This window comes from Cataglyphis hispanica, chromosome 14 (genome assembly GCF_021464435.1).
Source record: "Cataglyphis hispanica isolate Lineage 1 chromosome 14, ULB_Chis1_1.0, whole genome shotgun sequence".
NCBI classification, from domain to species: Eukaryota; Metazoa; Arthropoda; class Insecta; order Hymenoptera; family Formicidae; genus Cataglyphis; species Cataglyphis hispanica.
The window spans coordinates 1,332,175-1,348,235 of record NC_065967.1 but is presented as its reverse complement, the minus strand read 5'-3'; the positions used below and the strand labels follow the sequence as shown (position 1 = coordinate 1,348,235).

General features: G+C 35.6%; 3 protein-coding genes across 5 annotated transcripts in view; 2 read left to right on the top strand and 1 right to left on the bottom strand.

Annotated features, from left to right (window-relative positions):
- Positions 1-16,061, top strand: part of LOC126854371 (proton-coupled amino acid transporter-like protein pathetic) — a 54,811-nt gene that overhangs the window by 23,687 nt on the left and 15,063 nt on the right. The gene's annotated exons all lie outside the window — the stretch shown is intronic.
- On the top strand, positions 2,154-12,493 carry LOC126854370 (lysophosphatidylcholine acyltransferase). 3 transcript variants are annotated; one of them, XM_050600997.1, is made up of 11 exons: positions 2,154-2,538; positions 5,630-5,775; positions 8,341-8,555; positions 9,534-9,646; positions 9,809-9,963; positions 10,070-10,207; positions 10,285-10,410; positions 10,595-10,739; positions 10,819-10,917; positions 10,996-11,140; positions 11,231-12,493. In XM_050600997.1, the coding sequence occupies exons 1-11, from the start codon at positions 2,413-2,415 to the stop codon at positions 11,314-11,316; spliced, it is 1,494 nt and encodes a 497-aa protein (XP_050456954.1). In that variant the 5' UTR covers positions 2,154-2,412; the 3' UTR covers positions 11,317-12,493. The 3 variants fall into 3 exon arrangements, with proteins under 3 accessions (XP_050456954.1, XP_050456953.1, XP_050456955.1); XM_050600996.1 differs by lacking the exon at positions 8,341-8,555 and adding an exon at positions 7,177-7,394; XM_050600998.1 differs by lacking the exons at positions 2,154-2,538; positions 8,341-8,555 and adding exons at positions 4,966-5,104; positions 7,177-7,394.
- On the bottom strand, positions 12,070-15,850 carry LOC126854364 (uncharacterized). Its single transcript, XM_050600978.1, has 5 exons — positions 15,576-15,850; positions 15,199-15,309; positions 14,777-15,007; positions 14,365-14,625; positions 12,070-14,233 (listed from the first exon to the last, which is right to left on the bottom strand). The coding sequence occupies exons 1-5, from the start codon at positions 15,675-15,677 to the stop codon at positions 13,016-13,018; spliced, it is 1,923 nt and encodes a 640-aa protein (XP_050456935.1). The 5' UTR covers positions 15,678-15,850; the 3' UTR covers positions 12,070-13,015.

The following is a 16,061-nucleotide window of genomic DNA, read 5'->3' as shown; positions in this document are numbered from 1 at the left end:
TTTTCTATTCGCGATCGTATTTTAGTCTTTAAATCCCCGTATTTAGTCCTCACGCAAAATTTTTAGAACTGTATAATTTTTTAAATCCTAAAATATATATACAAGATCACAGAGAATGCTGTTTAACATATTTAAAGATTTTTAAGCATTTATACAATAAAATATTCAGCAACTGAAGATCCAAGGATCGAAGCATCCGTGTCTATAATACGTATATCACACATCACATAGAGAAAGACATCAATGTAATCTAAGCTTCGTTATTTTTATGATCTCAATTAATTATTCGTGAACGTAGTAGTGGGCGAAGTTTTTATTGCAACCCTTTAACCGATAAATCGAATACAATCTTCTTGCGTCAGAGGCAAAAAAAAAAACCTCCAACAAAATTACTAATAATGACGTAAGATATCAAAATCTTGTAGTAAAAATTAAACGGAACTATAGGATGTCCATAAATTCCCACATACGTAATAGAGAGAGGCGCAATTTAAGGATATTCTATATCGAGAGAGGGAACGTACGTGTGTATGTATGTGTTGTATGTATGCGTGAGTGTTTTAACAGGTATTTATATTCATTAAAATCAAGGTTCTTGAGATGTCAAAGATAATAAGCGAAGTATTATTTTAAGGATTTCAATAGGACCAGAATTCTTATCTTTTTTGATTTTTGATGCGCAATATTATCGATAATACATGTTGATGAAAATAAAGGAAACAACGAGCAGCATGAAGAGAGTTTGGGACTACTAGTTAAAGGATAATTTGATAAATCGATCGATAAATTGTTATTCCATTTTTGGAGATGTTTGATTAATTAAACAAATAGTCGACGATGTTCTTTTGAATTTATGAAACTTTGATTCGATTAAAGAAAGAAAGCGAAAATGCGTGTAACATGTATGTGTGACACAGAGAAAAGGAAAGGATAGACCAACGCGGAAAATGCAATCTCGAAACAGGTGTAAATATGTAAAATAAAGTGTTCCTGACGTAAACGCACAGAAAATCGTCAGAAAATAGTTGACAAACGGCAATTTCGGATAAGAATTTACTTCGAATCTCTTCTCCTGGTCCTCTTATCCTATCTCTTATATAAGTTAACACATATGTATATATTGAATATTTTATATCATTTCTCTTCATAATTAACAGTGTGGTCCGATTGTAATTCTGTCAATTATAAAATTATTTTACAAAGTTGAAAAAAAACATAATCCCTCTAAAAAATTTGAATCGTTCTCATCGTCAGATAAATAACGATTAATAGAAAGCGATTAATATTTTTCAATTATGCTTGAGATAAGATTTAATGGGATGAGATATTTGTCGGCATTTCTTTAATAACGACTTTCATTGATGAGAAAACGATATTTGTATGTATAGGATAGGATAGATACTTGTAAAGATAAAATTTATATCTGACACACAAAATCGCAAAATCGGTGACAGTATGCATACATATATATATCATAAAGAACCATATCAAAAATTTATATTGCTTTTATTTTTTGACAATAACAATTATTTAAATAGTAATAATAGTAATTATTAACCGATACATAGTTTTGGGCATGCGCAAGTATACAACTGTCTATGTACATATTATATATATGTGAGCGATAATTGTTGCCATTATACATATTTGCTATAATATCACCACGGAAAATAATATATATAATAATATATATATTTTCTTTCTTAGCAGAAAAGAATTTAATCGCAAATTTCTTGTATATGAAAAAAATTATTCGCAGAAAATTTCGCATTTATGTGAATACAACGTCAATAAGTGACATGAAAATATATAGAAAAAATGTATAATATAAAAGTCTGTGGGTATGATAAGCGAAGAAAAATCTCAAACATGCGTTTATCAGCTGGACAAATTTAGATTATTACGCGATGAACGCGACAGCTCGCAAGGAGACACTATTGAAAAAAAAAAAGAGCAATAGTTTCGCACACGCATATTGTTTGAATACAAATGAGAAGTTTTATTGTCAAAGCGGATGAATCATGGTGCAACATCGAGCAAGCGTAAACCAGGTCGTCGGCATCGCTCGACTCCGATGGCGGCGCTCGCTTGCTTGCCCGCTCGCAGAAGGAGATGCGGGAGCGCTCGCGGTCGCAGTGGCGCGTGTCCGAATAGCGCCAGTCCAACGTCGACCGTTAACCCTTTCGGAAGGGTGTGAGCGCTCGTTACGCTCTCGCTCCTCGCGATTTACGTCGATGCGGTTTGCCTCCGCGTTTGAGTCCCGTGTTCGTTTAATATCGCGCGTTCATAGTCGCGTCTTCTTCCTTTCTCTCTGTATTATCTCTTGAACGAGAAGGAAGACCGTCGAGGAGCATTACCGCAGACCTCGGGGGACGTTGTTGGAGAATTTCCTTTCTCCTTCCGTTTCGCGGGATGAACGGAGACGCGAGGAACGAGCGAGCGGATGCCGACGAAGTCGACGCCGCGTCGCTCGGCGCCGATATACTCAATCCCTTCGTGCATCGGCTCGAACTTGGCTCGACCTACGACAAGCTCAAGGTCAGTATCTCTCGAAAGCAGCTTCTTCCCTGGGATCGATGGTCGTGCGGATGAGTTTTGGGGGGATGCCGCCGCCACCGTCGCCGCCGAGCCGCGAGGCGGGGTGTGCTTCGATCGCGATGCCAACAAAGTGCGGGCGTGTGTGTGTGTGTTAGATAACTACTTCGCAGTTTAGCGTTAAACTTTTTTGCAAATTTTTAATCGTGTCCCGATGGAGCTCTGGAGAACCGATTAAAGTGTTGCGATGACAATTCAATCAGAATTGTGCGCAAATAATTTAAGGGATGCGGTTCGGGTTTTCGAAAAATTGATAAATTTTATCACGCAATTTTATAATATATATATTTATTTTTAATGTACAATATTTATTTATTTTTGAGATTTATTACGAGAATGATCATCTCGCGATAAATGGAGAGATTTATTTTTCAGAGATTCGAATATTTTATTTACATTTCGTGTATTAAAACAGCACGTACAATCCAATCCGTGTGTACAATACATATGAGAGATACCTATAACAACATAATATCACAGTTATATAAGATATTGCGAGTTTCAGAATGTGTCGAAATAAGAACATGAAAATAATTGTAAAAGTATTTGCGAGATGCTCGAGGAGATATCGTGTTTGCACTGGCCGGTTTTTCCGCAAGTTGGTCGTGGTTACTTTCACGTCGTGACCAGGAATTGGTCAGATAGTAGTCAACGGTCACGCGGCCAATTTTCTGCGATTACGATTAACGTGTCCTAATCCTTTCTCCGGACAAAAGTTAAGTCATTCAATTTCCCGAGATATTCCACGGTCGGGGTCGCGACGATATGCACGTTGGACGGCATATATTGTTTGTATGCAATTTCCGTTCCACTTTTCTTTGGCACATTCTCGAACTTCAATGTTCGACATAAATGTTAACCGCGAACAAGGTCACCTAAGTACGTTCACTAGTTGATGCTCCTCCTAGACAAATCTATCATCTGGAAATATTTATTTATATATAAATATTAATTATATATATATATATATATTTATATATATATATATATATATATATATATATATATATAAATATTAAGTCGAACATTTTTTTTTTAATTTTTTGACGTTCAATTACGTTACAATAGTTTGATATCAGGATATGACAACTGTGTGTATATATGAATCATATATCAGAATTCACAGAATTTCAATTATTTGCCTGCAACGTGTGCATGTAAATTTTTAAAGATCTAAGGATCTAAAAACACATTTCTATCGCGATCTACATTACTTGGCAAGAAAATGCAAAATAGCCTTCGCCACTCGTTGAAATCATTTCCGCAGCACGTTTTTTGTGAATAGTAGCAAGATCAACGACTTTTTGTCGTTATACACATTATCGAAGCATTAAAATCGTGATGTATACTTTTCTAAATATTAACACGACGCAAATAGCACTCTTCTGTGGACCGAAGGCTTTCTCTTGTTAAAACATCGGTGAAGTCTGAACGCGTAGAAAGCCTACATTCTAGGCGATACGAGTGAATTAAGAACGGAATGATTTATGCCAATGGGATCAAATTATAAATGAATACTACTTCATAAAAAGAAAATTGACAATTAAATAAAAAATTAAATTTTATATATATATATATATATATATATATATATATATATATATCACTAGAATTTTTATTTTAAATATCTCAGTGAAATACCTAAAAATGTAAAAGATTATCAAAAAGATAAGATATCATTCTTTATTTTTTAATGAAACTATATCATTTTCCTTGTATATATAAATTTTCTTCGTTATTATAAAAATTCGTTACATAAAAATGTTGAAACAGAATTATTAAAAAGTTAATGGTTTACGAGATAGTTTATGAGATTCGTTTTGATATGTGCTTTGACATAGAATGTGCAATATCATGTTTTTACTTTCAATGATTCTATCTTAATTTACTTTAAGGTAACTTCTTCAAATTTCAGAGTATGCAAAGTATCCTGTATAATATTATATCTATATATTTTTCGTCTATTTTATACTCTATATATAATCAGCGTATATTTTTTATAATGTATTATATACTTTTTATTCTATGTTAATATATGTTGATATATAACTCGACTTGTTATAATAAAATTGTAATTTATGAGTCCTTCGATATTGTACATAATTTGTTCGATCGATGATTAACATAACACAAATAAGTCGATTATCATTGATTTTAATTTAAAATTTTGCCCTGAAACACTGTTTTAATATTTATGAGATATTTATTTTTAAGTTCTACATTTTAATCTTTGACCCAGTTCTTGTTTTACTTTCACTCTCGTTTATAGAAAAAATTTTTATTACACTTATGTTTATAAATGAATATCAACAGTAATATTAATTCTATAACAGAACATAGATTTAATTGATAAAATTATTCATGGCACAGATATCTGACTTGTCTTCGTGTATCACATATTTAACGGTGTCTTATGCATTCATTTCTTGAAGAAGATAAAGCGAGAGGGGACGAGCGACTGATCACCACTGATGTGTACGGTTAACGGAACAGTGAAACATAACGAACGGTACTCGCGTACAATCTCTTTCCTCCTTTTCATTCTTTCTTTCTCTTTCCTTTTACCAGACGAGAAGTTGAAGCCACTGATGAGCGTATTGTAACCTTGACCGCATGATAGCAACGAGTTGGTCCGATCCAATTACATACTTACATACTTACCTGTCTATCCCATTTTAGCACGCGGTCCTGCGACACATCGAGAAAAGATATAATAGTGTCAATTTAATAAATTTATTAAATTTTTAATAATTTTCTAAATATAAGTTTCTTCAATTTATACTTCAAGCGCTAACATTTAGATAACATTTACAATTATAATTATAAATATAATTTACATATGTCATTGGATTATTTAAAGCAAATCTTTTCACTTCTATTCATTTGACCTTTTGATTTTATATTTACATATTCGTCCGTGTGTGATAAGAGTAATTAAGATAATTAATATAGTAATTAGTATAATATAATATGTCAAATTTAATCAAAAATTAATATCCCCAAAAAATTGACATAAGAATATTTATTGTTTCAGACAATATTCCTGACAATCGCCCTCTTGCCGGTCAGACTAGCCGCCATCACGACTTTGATGATACTTGCGTGGTTGTTGGCTTGTCTAGGTCTGCATGGAGTGTCTGAGGAAGATCTTCGGCGAGCTCCTCTTACAGGCTGGAGGCGGTATGTTTAAGCAGCACCTACCAGTGCGATAATCTCGCCGAGAGGAAAACGGTCATTCCTTAATCTTAATTCGAGACTATTTCTATCTATATTCACAATGACATTAACCCTTTGGGATTGCTTTTTAAGCTTTTCTCTGTGATGATGTATCACCTCGCTTTACTAACAAATTAAACTCGCATTATTTAGATCTTTGAATATGCGTCCTCAGAGATCTTTAGATCTAGAACTTGGCTTTCGATTTTTTAATAATTTTTTAGAGAGTATTTAACAATTTTTTTTTTGTTGAATTAAAATTAAAGGCGATATGTGGAGGTTACAGCTAACGAGATCAATGAGTCTCGATTAATTAATAAAAGAAAAAAAGAAAACGTTAATAATATACGTTCTTTTATGAGATAAGATTAGATATTTGTCTAAAATATTGCTTACGATTCTGTTTTTACTCAAACGTTTTCATATACAATAGAACACTTTTGTTTATGAATCTTAGTCTGTGTGTCTGTTTCATTTAATAACTTACTAGTGACTTATTTAACATCTTGTGACAGATAATCAATAATCTCGGAATTTGTTCACGAGAGACTAAGATATTTCTTGATTTTATAATTTTAACATCAATTATTCATAATGCCTTAAATTTGTAAATAAAGTTGTATATTATTAAGGTGATATTAAACCAAAGTATTATTTTGTAAATTAATATATAGACAAAAAGAGTTAGTTAAAGCGCATTTAGCTGTAAAGTGATAACACTTATCTAATCTTTAATTACCTATTTTTTTTCATAATTTAGTCATACATAGTCACTGTCAAGGTCTCGCCACACGCAGAAAGTCTACAAAATAACTTTATATAATAGTGAAAAGTTATAAAAGTTTAACTTATCGAAATAATTCTAATTGCAAGATATCTTTAACTAGATATTGGTTAGAGCACAGGATATGAAGTAGTTTTACAACTTTTTTTATGATTTATGAAGGGAATATACTTTTTCGAATTATGTAACTGTAGTATTATAAGAAATTAGCTAGTCATTTAAATTAAAGTTTATTTTATATAAGTTTATAAATAAAAAGTTTATTAATAAAAGTAAATTAATCCTTTTCGTGTAAATGTGCATTTGCAAAAATGTAAAGCACTTCTAGATAAGTTTTTTTTTTTTTTTATATAAATTTCATAACTTCCAAATATTTTCTAAGAATTTACAATTGTTTTTTAAATCTAATGATCTCTGTGAGCTATAAATATAGCATTTATCGAAACGGTCATAATCTCTCATAATGGCCGAATTCCAAAGATTGCTTGTGAATCCCGCTAATCACTTTAGACTTCCTGAGAGTAAAAGTAGTGAGTTGCATGGTGTGCATGCATACTGCAAATTAAACTACTTAAAAACAGAGACATGCGCGTCGTGATCTGCTGGATGATGCGGGCATTATTTCTCTGCGGTGGATTTCATCATCTGAAGGTCAAGGGCCGGAAAGCGGAGACTAAGGATGCGCCGGTACTGGCACTCGCCCCGCATTCCAGCTTCTTCGATGCACTTCCGGTCGTGTACCTTGGCGGGCCGAGCATCGTTGCCAAAGGGGAGAGTAGCCGCCTCCCTTTCTTCGGAAGTAGGTCGCTCATCATCGCATTGTCGCCCATTGACGAACCAAATTAACCGATATAAGGGAGAGATCGATTATATTTTTGGTCGAGGGAGACTTTGAATATCTACATGTGTCTTAAAATAAACTTAATATTGTATTGAATCGATAGTATAAATAGTATAAATGGTTTTTTTAAATTTAGATTTAGATTTGCGATCTCTCTCTTGTATCTTTGTAGAAATAAAAGATTTTAGTCTGATATCAGAAACTTACAATTTTTCTATTCATTAATTTTTTTATTGTACATAATATTCATATATGCATATATGGTGAATGGGATTTATTCTTCGGCAACTAACTGTATTTTTAACAATTGTTGGTAACTTGGTTTTTAAAAATTGCGTGTTTTATTTTATTTCATCTTTTGACAAACAAGTTAAACTGCATTTAATTCAAACTCAGGTTAAGGATTAAATATTAGCACTGCTTATAAACTTTTTGATGTGTATTATTCAATGTCTCTATTTATCAATTTTGCTTGTATGCAATATTATTAAAAAATATATAGATCAAGATGTATATCTTTCGGCCTTAATATTTATGAAAATAAATGGGTCATTGTTATCGCATCAGAAAGAAGTCTCGATACGTGTATACATATGTGTAAATTTGATGTTTGCGACACTTCTCGATTGTCAAAATTTGAGTTATTAATCCGAACGCTTTCACCATCTCTTCTCGTCTCCTTCCTTTCTATCACACAATCGGGTATAGAAAGTGCATCGGATATACCTGTTCATAGCGCGTTTCTCTCTTTCGTACCAAACTGATCCAGGTACTTTGGAGCGCCCGAAACTCCGCGTTCTTTTCGCGATACTATCGCCGTTCGATATGTTGCTCCAATAAATTAAATACTCCAAGTATTTTCGAGTAATTCCATTGCATGTACCTTGTCGGTTGAAACTCACAGCAAATTAGTGCCATGGATATGTTTCGTGGGTCAACTTACTTATCAAGCTGGGGGAATGAAAATCGTGGTCCGAGGGAAACAGGCTTCCAGATCGGAAGCGCCGATTCTAGTCCTCGCGCCGCACTCGACCTTCATCGACGGCGGCATCGTTTACGTCACCGGATTTCCATCCATCATCGTCAGACGAGAATCGGGATTAAATCCATTTATAGGAAGTAGGTGCTACATTTTTGTTTCCTTTATTTTTTTTAAATAAATTTACTATCTCTTACCATCTTTTAATATTATCTTTTTAAAATTCCTTTTTATATATTCTTTATCATCTTATATTCTTTTATTATTTTTTGCAAATATGTATTTATTAAAAATTTATTTTATTTAAAATCACTTTATTTTATTACTTTATCCGAGAGGTAGTTAAAAGATATTTACGCTATACAATTTTGAATACTTGTGTGCGACAGGATATGAGCCAACTAAAAAATAATGACATCAGATTGTACTCCTAGGAGAAAGTCTTGACCTAAAATCTCAACATACTGTAGTCTACGCGAGGTCATTTTAAACAGAAATATCGGCACTATTAGTCAATGTGGAAGTGGTCTGTAGTGGCATTGTAAGATCGCATAACAGAAAAGATCTCATAGATAATTATTACGGATAGCAATGACCATTAAACGCGCTTCATTTATGTCGGTGTTGGCTTTGTTAAAGTCAGCTAAACATTAATTTCTTGTCCAACAAGGGAGGGTTTAATAGAGAATTATATATATATATATATATATATATATATATATATATATATATATATATATATATATAATACCTATAAAACTGATTAATATAGGAATCTCATTCACCATTTTGTACAACAAATTATTGTAGAGCAAATATATCTTTGCAAAAACGTTACTAGTTAATATTTTATTGCGATTTAATGAAACAATAATCAACAGGCTTATCATTTTCAAAATAATTTGCTGTGCAAAAATGTTGCAATTAATTTCGTTCAATAACAAGTCATGATAATTCGTTCGTAAAATTCTTGCCTTATTCCGAGATTAATTACTTGCGCAAACTAATAATAATTGATTCGAGTCAAATAGAATCACGCAAAGTCCAAATCATAATTATCATAATTGGTATTTGAAAAAGCAACTATATTTATGTCTTTCGACATTTGGCACATACAGAGCTCATCAACTATACGCAGCCGGTCTACGTGTGGAGGGAAGATCCAAATTCTCGTCAGAATACCATTAAGGAGATAATCGAGAGAACTACTTCCAAGGAGGATTGGCCCCAGGTAAGAGCAATATTATATTATTATCGTGAGAGTTTGTAGAGATGTTGTAGAGATCTTCTATAATATTCTAAATAATTCATGGGTGAGAGATGCACGCAAACTTGTAATCAAGATAACGTAAATCACTACTTTCGCATTTATAGTTGCAATCGACTTCCGCAGGTTATGATATTTCCTGAAGGAACATGTACAAATCGGTCATGCTTAATTACCTTCAAATCGGGTGCCTTTTATCCCGGTGTGCCGGTACAACCAGTGTGTATCAGATATCCTAACAAATTGGACACGGTAACGTGGACGTGGGAAGGTCCTGGCGCGTAAGTACAGAGAAGAGAAAATTATCTCTTCTTTTATTCTTATCTATCTCTGTTTTCTTACGGTCTGGTTGGAGTCTTCACCTGTTGCGTGTTACATTCGTTGCAGATTAAAGTTGCTGTGGTTGACTTTAACGCAGTTAAATAGCAGCTGTGAGATCGAGTTTCTACCCGTCTACAATCCTAGCGAGGCGGAGAAGCTAGATCCCAAATTGTATGCAAACAATGTACGACGTCTTATGGCGGAGTGAGTTTTCGTGTGTAATGGGCAATAAATTCTAAAAAGTCTAAACCTTTAAAAAAAATTATTTTTTGACTTTATAGAGCATTGAAAATTCCCGTTTCGGATTACACGTATGATGATTGTCGAATTATTAGAAAGGCTCATCAATTGCATCTACCACATACGTCTACTATCGTAAAAACTCATAAACTTCGATATAAATTGGGGTAAATAAAGAATAATATAAACATATAGAATATTAAAGATATTTCATAATTAATTAATGAATTAATTATTAGAATATATCGCAATTATTTATATTATTTAATATTATTAATATATTTTTCATTTTTAATTAAAAATTAATAATATATATTAAAAATAAATATAACTTCAATACACTTATCGCAGTTTAGTGGCATCAAAGGTGGAAGAAGAGCTCGTTCAGAAGAAGACAAACAATTTTGGCGAGGTAAATCTGCAAGAATTTGCGCAGATTCTTAGACTAGACAAAAGGGATCCAACCACTCAGCAACTGTTTCGTATTCATGACAGGGTGCGTATAATAAAATTGAAGCACATACATGTGAATAAATTAGAATCTCGAAGAGAAAATTAATATTTTGTTTTTGCAGCTCGGACAAGGAAAGATCGATCTTGAAGAATACATCTTCACTGTGCTGGCGACGGCGAATGCATCTTCGGAATTAGACAAGGTCAAGATTGCATTCGATGTGAGTATGCACGATTATAGCTGTACCATATACATAACATATTAACTTTTATTTTTACGCGATCACATTGTGTCATAGGTATGCGGTTCGAAAATGACAATGTGTTTGACACAGTCGGAACTCAGGAAAGCCTTGAGGTTATCGTTACACATGCAAGCGGAGGAGTCCAATAGGATTTTTCAGCAGGCCAGAAAGCAAAACGTTCACAACACAGTGGGCTTCGGTAAATATTTTTTTTGAATTTTATTTTCTTCCAACAATTAACATGACGCAAGATGAGAACTCTTTTTCCGAGCCGATTGATTTTTTGCAGAGGACGTTTTGACAGAACTATCGAACCGAACAGAGTATGCGCATTTATTCAACGCGAGTAACGAAAATTCGAAGAAAGCCATTTGAAAGTGTCTTTTGAAGCCCGATGTTTCTCCTGAAGAACAACGAGGCACATCTTTTCATAATCCAATCTGCTCCACTTCTGTATGAAAAACGTATTTAAGGTATTTCGAGGTGAAATTATGTTGTCCTTTACAGAAAAGTTGCAATCGCATGTACGCGATAATTTAGACAGTTTTAGTGTTTTTCCTATAATCCTGTAAATTAGAGAAAGTGAATAATTTAGCAATAGGAACTTTGAATTCTAAGTTTTGAGAATTCTAAATAATGTTAAAGATTTGATAATTTAGAAATATTTATTTAAAAAAGTCCTAGAATCCGAGGATGTGAAAATCCAAAGATACACGACGTGATCATAGACTTCGAAGATTGCGAGGATTCTACTCTACGATCTAGAGATTGAAGATATTAAAACTTAAGAATTAAAAGCCTAAGGATCTGAGAAAACAACCATCTTATTATAGTATCGATATATTTGAAGATTTGAATACTCAAAAATTTTAGAATATAAATGTTTGAGGATCTTATGGATTTTATTTCCAAAAATGATGATCTAAGAAAAATAAAATTTGAAGGGAGTAAGATTTCAGCAATCTTCTTGCTGTAAAATACACATTAGTTAATCCGTCACGAAAGCTTCTTTCTAACTCGAAAAGTTAAAAGATTTCGAATACGTCTATGACATAGGACGCGAATGTGCATTTAAGGCAAGGAAAGAGGAAGGGTAGATAATGGCATAATTTGTTTTTCGGCTCGATGGTTCATGCTGCGATACAGACATACATACACGAACGTATATGCTAAGTTATGTATATATTTATTGCGTACCGTAAAGTATGGCACGTGTGTTATGTAAGTAAATACATATACACACATACATATACAACACAGACACAGCCATGCAGGGTGAAGTTGTACGAATCGATTGTGAATACATCTATGTATGCGCACGCAATTGCATTCATATGTATACGTATGTACGTATATATGTATATAGACAGGATATGAAGTGTAATTAAAGAAAGATTGTACCCTTTGTAATATGTGTATATGAACAAAATGGCCAAAGTGTGTTTAAGAGTGCGCATTGTTAGTAGTTATTCTAAGTTAAAAATATGTTAAGTTATAGAATGTTTGACTATAAACCAGTATGTTGAAAATAACAGTATTTATTGAACAGAAACTTCTTTTAATTTTTATTGCGTTCGAAACATTTCTAAATTAATTTAGAAATAATATTTATTTTGTTACGTGGATAAATATTATGTAATCAACAACTATATTTCAAGTGATCTCGCAACTTTAATAATCTTTTTAATAGAGAATGCAATTTATCAGAAAAATTTAATAATATGCATACGGATTAACTGACAGTTGGTAATATAGAATGTCAATATGAATTAAAAGCATACACAAAGTAAAGATCTTCGCGACTTTTATGACAACTATATAATAAGGGAAAGACAGAGATGGCATCAGATGTTTGTAACTTTGATCTAAAGATTTAGGAATATCTAAACGAGAGAGTAGGGATGAGATTAGAGATACAAATTACTTAGATTTTCATTTAATTTTAAAGACGTTTCTGACAATATGTTAACAATTCGATCATTATCTTGATTTCATTTTCTCGACTAACGAAATAAAATGCGAGCAACATTTACGTTGATGCTTTATCATCTTAATAATATATTTAAAGGAGATATTACAATCGCGTGACTTCGGAGTTATTGATAGCCCGTAATTTTCCATCGGAATGACTAGACCGTCGATGTCTAACTTGCGCGTGGGTTGGCGGGATGTATCCCGCCGTATCGTCGCCGCGTTTGTGCTTATCTAGCTGAATGAATCGCGAGCTAGATCCGCCGCCGCTATCCAGGCATTCGCAGCTTAAACTAGCCTGATCGAGATCGCCCTGGTATGGACCTGGCGCGATCAATAAGCTTTCCGTCGACTTTGTCGGCTGAAAGTGCCGACTCGTGACTGTTGAACTCGTGGCTGTCGAATACACGGTACTGCCGCTGGTACCGCTGGACTTCCGCTGCACGATGCCGATTGGCGTCTTCGATCTGCTGCCACCGCTATGCGATCCTTTACCGGGACGTTCTGCGCTATGGGTCTTGATAGTCACGGTGTCCAAATAACCGTAACCGAAGCCATAGCCCCCGAAGGCTTTAGTAGTTAGATTGTCCCAGGACTTGGGCTTGGCGTATTGAAGGCACGGCGGTGGTCGCTGGTGCACGCTCGGATCCCAGTATAGGGTGTCGGTGCTAAGACTGGTGGAGCAAGAGGCGACGCTGTCGGCTGTTGTCGAGACATCGCTACTAGTAATCGAATGAAGACTATGACCGGACGTGCGGGGGCAATTGTGAGCGTTAGGCTGCTGTTGTTGTTGGTCTCTTTGTCCTTGAACATGATGATGCTGTATGCTAGCCTGCTGCTGTTGCTGCTGTTGTTGTTGTTGCTGCTGCTGCTGCTGCTGCTGTTGCTGTTGATGAAGAGTCTGCTCGTTGCGAGCGCGTCGTTGTTTCTCACGACGTCGACGACTAGGTACGCAATTTGGATCACAACAGGGGCTGGCAAGATCATAAGCATCTAGACTACCGCTATCGGACTGTTCTCGGCGACGATTCGCGCTGGAGATACAAGCGACGCAGAGATTGTTCTGAGGAACCGAATGCAACGATGGTCCTTCGCCGGACGATTGCTGCTGACAGGACTGCTTATGAGACTTGCTCTTCGCGGGTGTGCCCGTCATACCGTTCGCCTGGTGATAACTGTGACGCGAAGAGCTTACGGCCATTGCAGATTCGCTCGACATCTTAGACAGGAAGTGATGATGATCGCTGCGAGAACGAGGCGGTCCGACTGTCACGAGACAAGCGGCGCTGCGTGGTATAAGATAGGGTCGTCCATCCGCGAACTGAAAGATATATGTTAAGATTATTAAAATTGTAAATATAGAGATGTATAATTTTAGAAAGTTTAAGTATACTCTATAGCGTTGATTTTTTTCTTTGTTTTCCATTTATATTAAATGTAAATAACAGCTACCACATTATAAAGTAGAAGGTGTTCGGTAGAGGTTGCTGGCCGGCAGCACTGGATCGTGGAAGAATTGAAACTAGAAGAAGGCGATGGTTGATTAGGGTTAGTGCCGACGATGCTATTAGGCGTTCTCTTGCGCGCTGGCAGTGAATGGGTCTTCCATCGGCCCATTAGAATAGACCGTTCTCTCTCGCATAGTCTCTCCAATTCACCCAGGCGAGACTGGAGGGCGCGTTGCAATTCGATGTAACGCATATGTAATTCCACCTAAAATATCGTGTATATTTTCGACGATTGATGTAGCAATATTTGCATGCATTGCTATTAGAGTGGAAGAAAAAATCACGTTGATATGTGATTAAAATTTTAAGATTGTAAAAATATCATCAATATATAAGAAAATCAAATCTCTTTTTACCTTTCTAACACAGTCTTCAAAGGACACGACCATCCGCATTCTGGTATCACAGTTCTTGATAAAGTTCACAAGAGTCTTGTGATCGGCTCTGTCCATCTCGTGACCGTTTATAGACAGTATTACGTCACCCTCTCGCATACCAGCTTTGAACGCTGGTCCATCGTATTCCACGTAGTCCACATACGTGACCATTTCTATCTCCTGCTCCCTCTTATAATGTATTCCATAGCTCTATCGAATTAATCGAGATTAAATTACTAGTGATTAAAATAAAATCAAGATACTCGTAAATAAAACATGTTTAACTTGTTCATTACAATTTTCTAGTTTTGCGAATTTTAATAGAATGAGTGGCGTAATAGCGTCAGAGATCGAGATATCACATTTATTGTACATGATGCGGTAATATATATAAGCATTACCTGTAACGTGAAACCGTACGTGCCATTCTTCTTTTCAACGATAATCGTCCGTCGACGTCTGTCTTCATCAGCGCGTACGGCTCTTTCGGACTTGCTTCTTTCAAGGACAGCCTGAGGAAAAAAAATACTTATCGCTGAATCGTAACGTTAAGCCTGGAGCTACTTTAAGCAACTACACAATATTGCATTTGATAAAGAGAAAAAAAAGGAAGTTATCTGTTTTACGCGATCTTCGATAAAAAAAAAAAATGACGAAACAGAAGAATTAGCAGATAAGAATTTAAAAATCAATTTAGAAATAAATATTCACGTGATGTGAGTGGGATAATTTCTCAATGCGAATAACGCAGGGTGAGAGAGAAGGAGAGAGTAATTACACATTCGACGACGCCGCTCCATTCCTCCTCGTCACTGTTGTCGATACCGGTTGTCCGCCGCTGTCCGCCGGTGCTGTTGGTGTTCTGCGGCGAGCTGTTCATGATCGTTCACGGAGGATGTTTGTGACCAAGAGTCGGTTGTCGTCGCCGGGATGCCGTCAACACCTCGGCCAGGTGTTTTTACGAGGTTGGCGAGGGGTTAACGCGCGTCCCCCCGACGCCGCACGACGTGGCGGCACGTCTCTATCGCAAAGCCGTCCGGCCCGACTGTCTCCCAACTGTTGTTCATCGCGCAGACGCGACAATATCGGCCTAGCACCCCGCGGCGATGATAGATAAGGGGTTGGCGGGGATGAGAGCGGCGGCAACCCGGTGTCGTCGACCCGGGCCTCCCTTCCTCCCGTGGTCGCATCCCCCTGGCATCACGCCATCACGACGCTTCCCCCGCGACGCCGGACAGGAATAAACGAAGATCTAAAATACGCA

Bases quoted from the DNA above. Each gene is read 5' to 3' on its own strand.
- LOC126854370 (XM_050600996.1), top strand. From the start codon at position 2,413: ATGAACGGAGACGCGAGGAACGAGCGAGCGGATGCCGACGAAGTCGAC. The intron at 2,539-5,629 runs GTCAGTATCTCT...TTATTGTTTCAG, and splicing joins CGACCTACGACAAGCTCAAG to ACAATATTCCTGACAATCGC. The intron at 10,740-10,818 runs GTGCGTATAATA...TTGTTTTTGCAG, and splicing joins TGTTTCGTATTCATGACAGG to CTCGGACAAGGAAAGATCGA.
- LOC126854364 (XM_050600978.1), bottom strand. From the start codon at position 15,677: ATGAACAGCTCGCCGCAGAACACCAACAGCACCGGCGGACAGCGGCGG. The intron at 14,626-14,776 runs GTAAAAAGAGAT...ACGATATTTTAG, and splicing joins TTGAAGACTGTGTTAGAAAG to GTGGAATTACATATGCGTTA. The intron at 14,234-14,364 runs GTAGCTGTTATT...TATATCTTTCAG, and splicing joins ACCTTCTACTTTATAATGTG to TTCGCGGATGGACGACCCTA.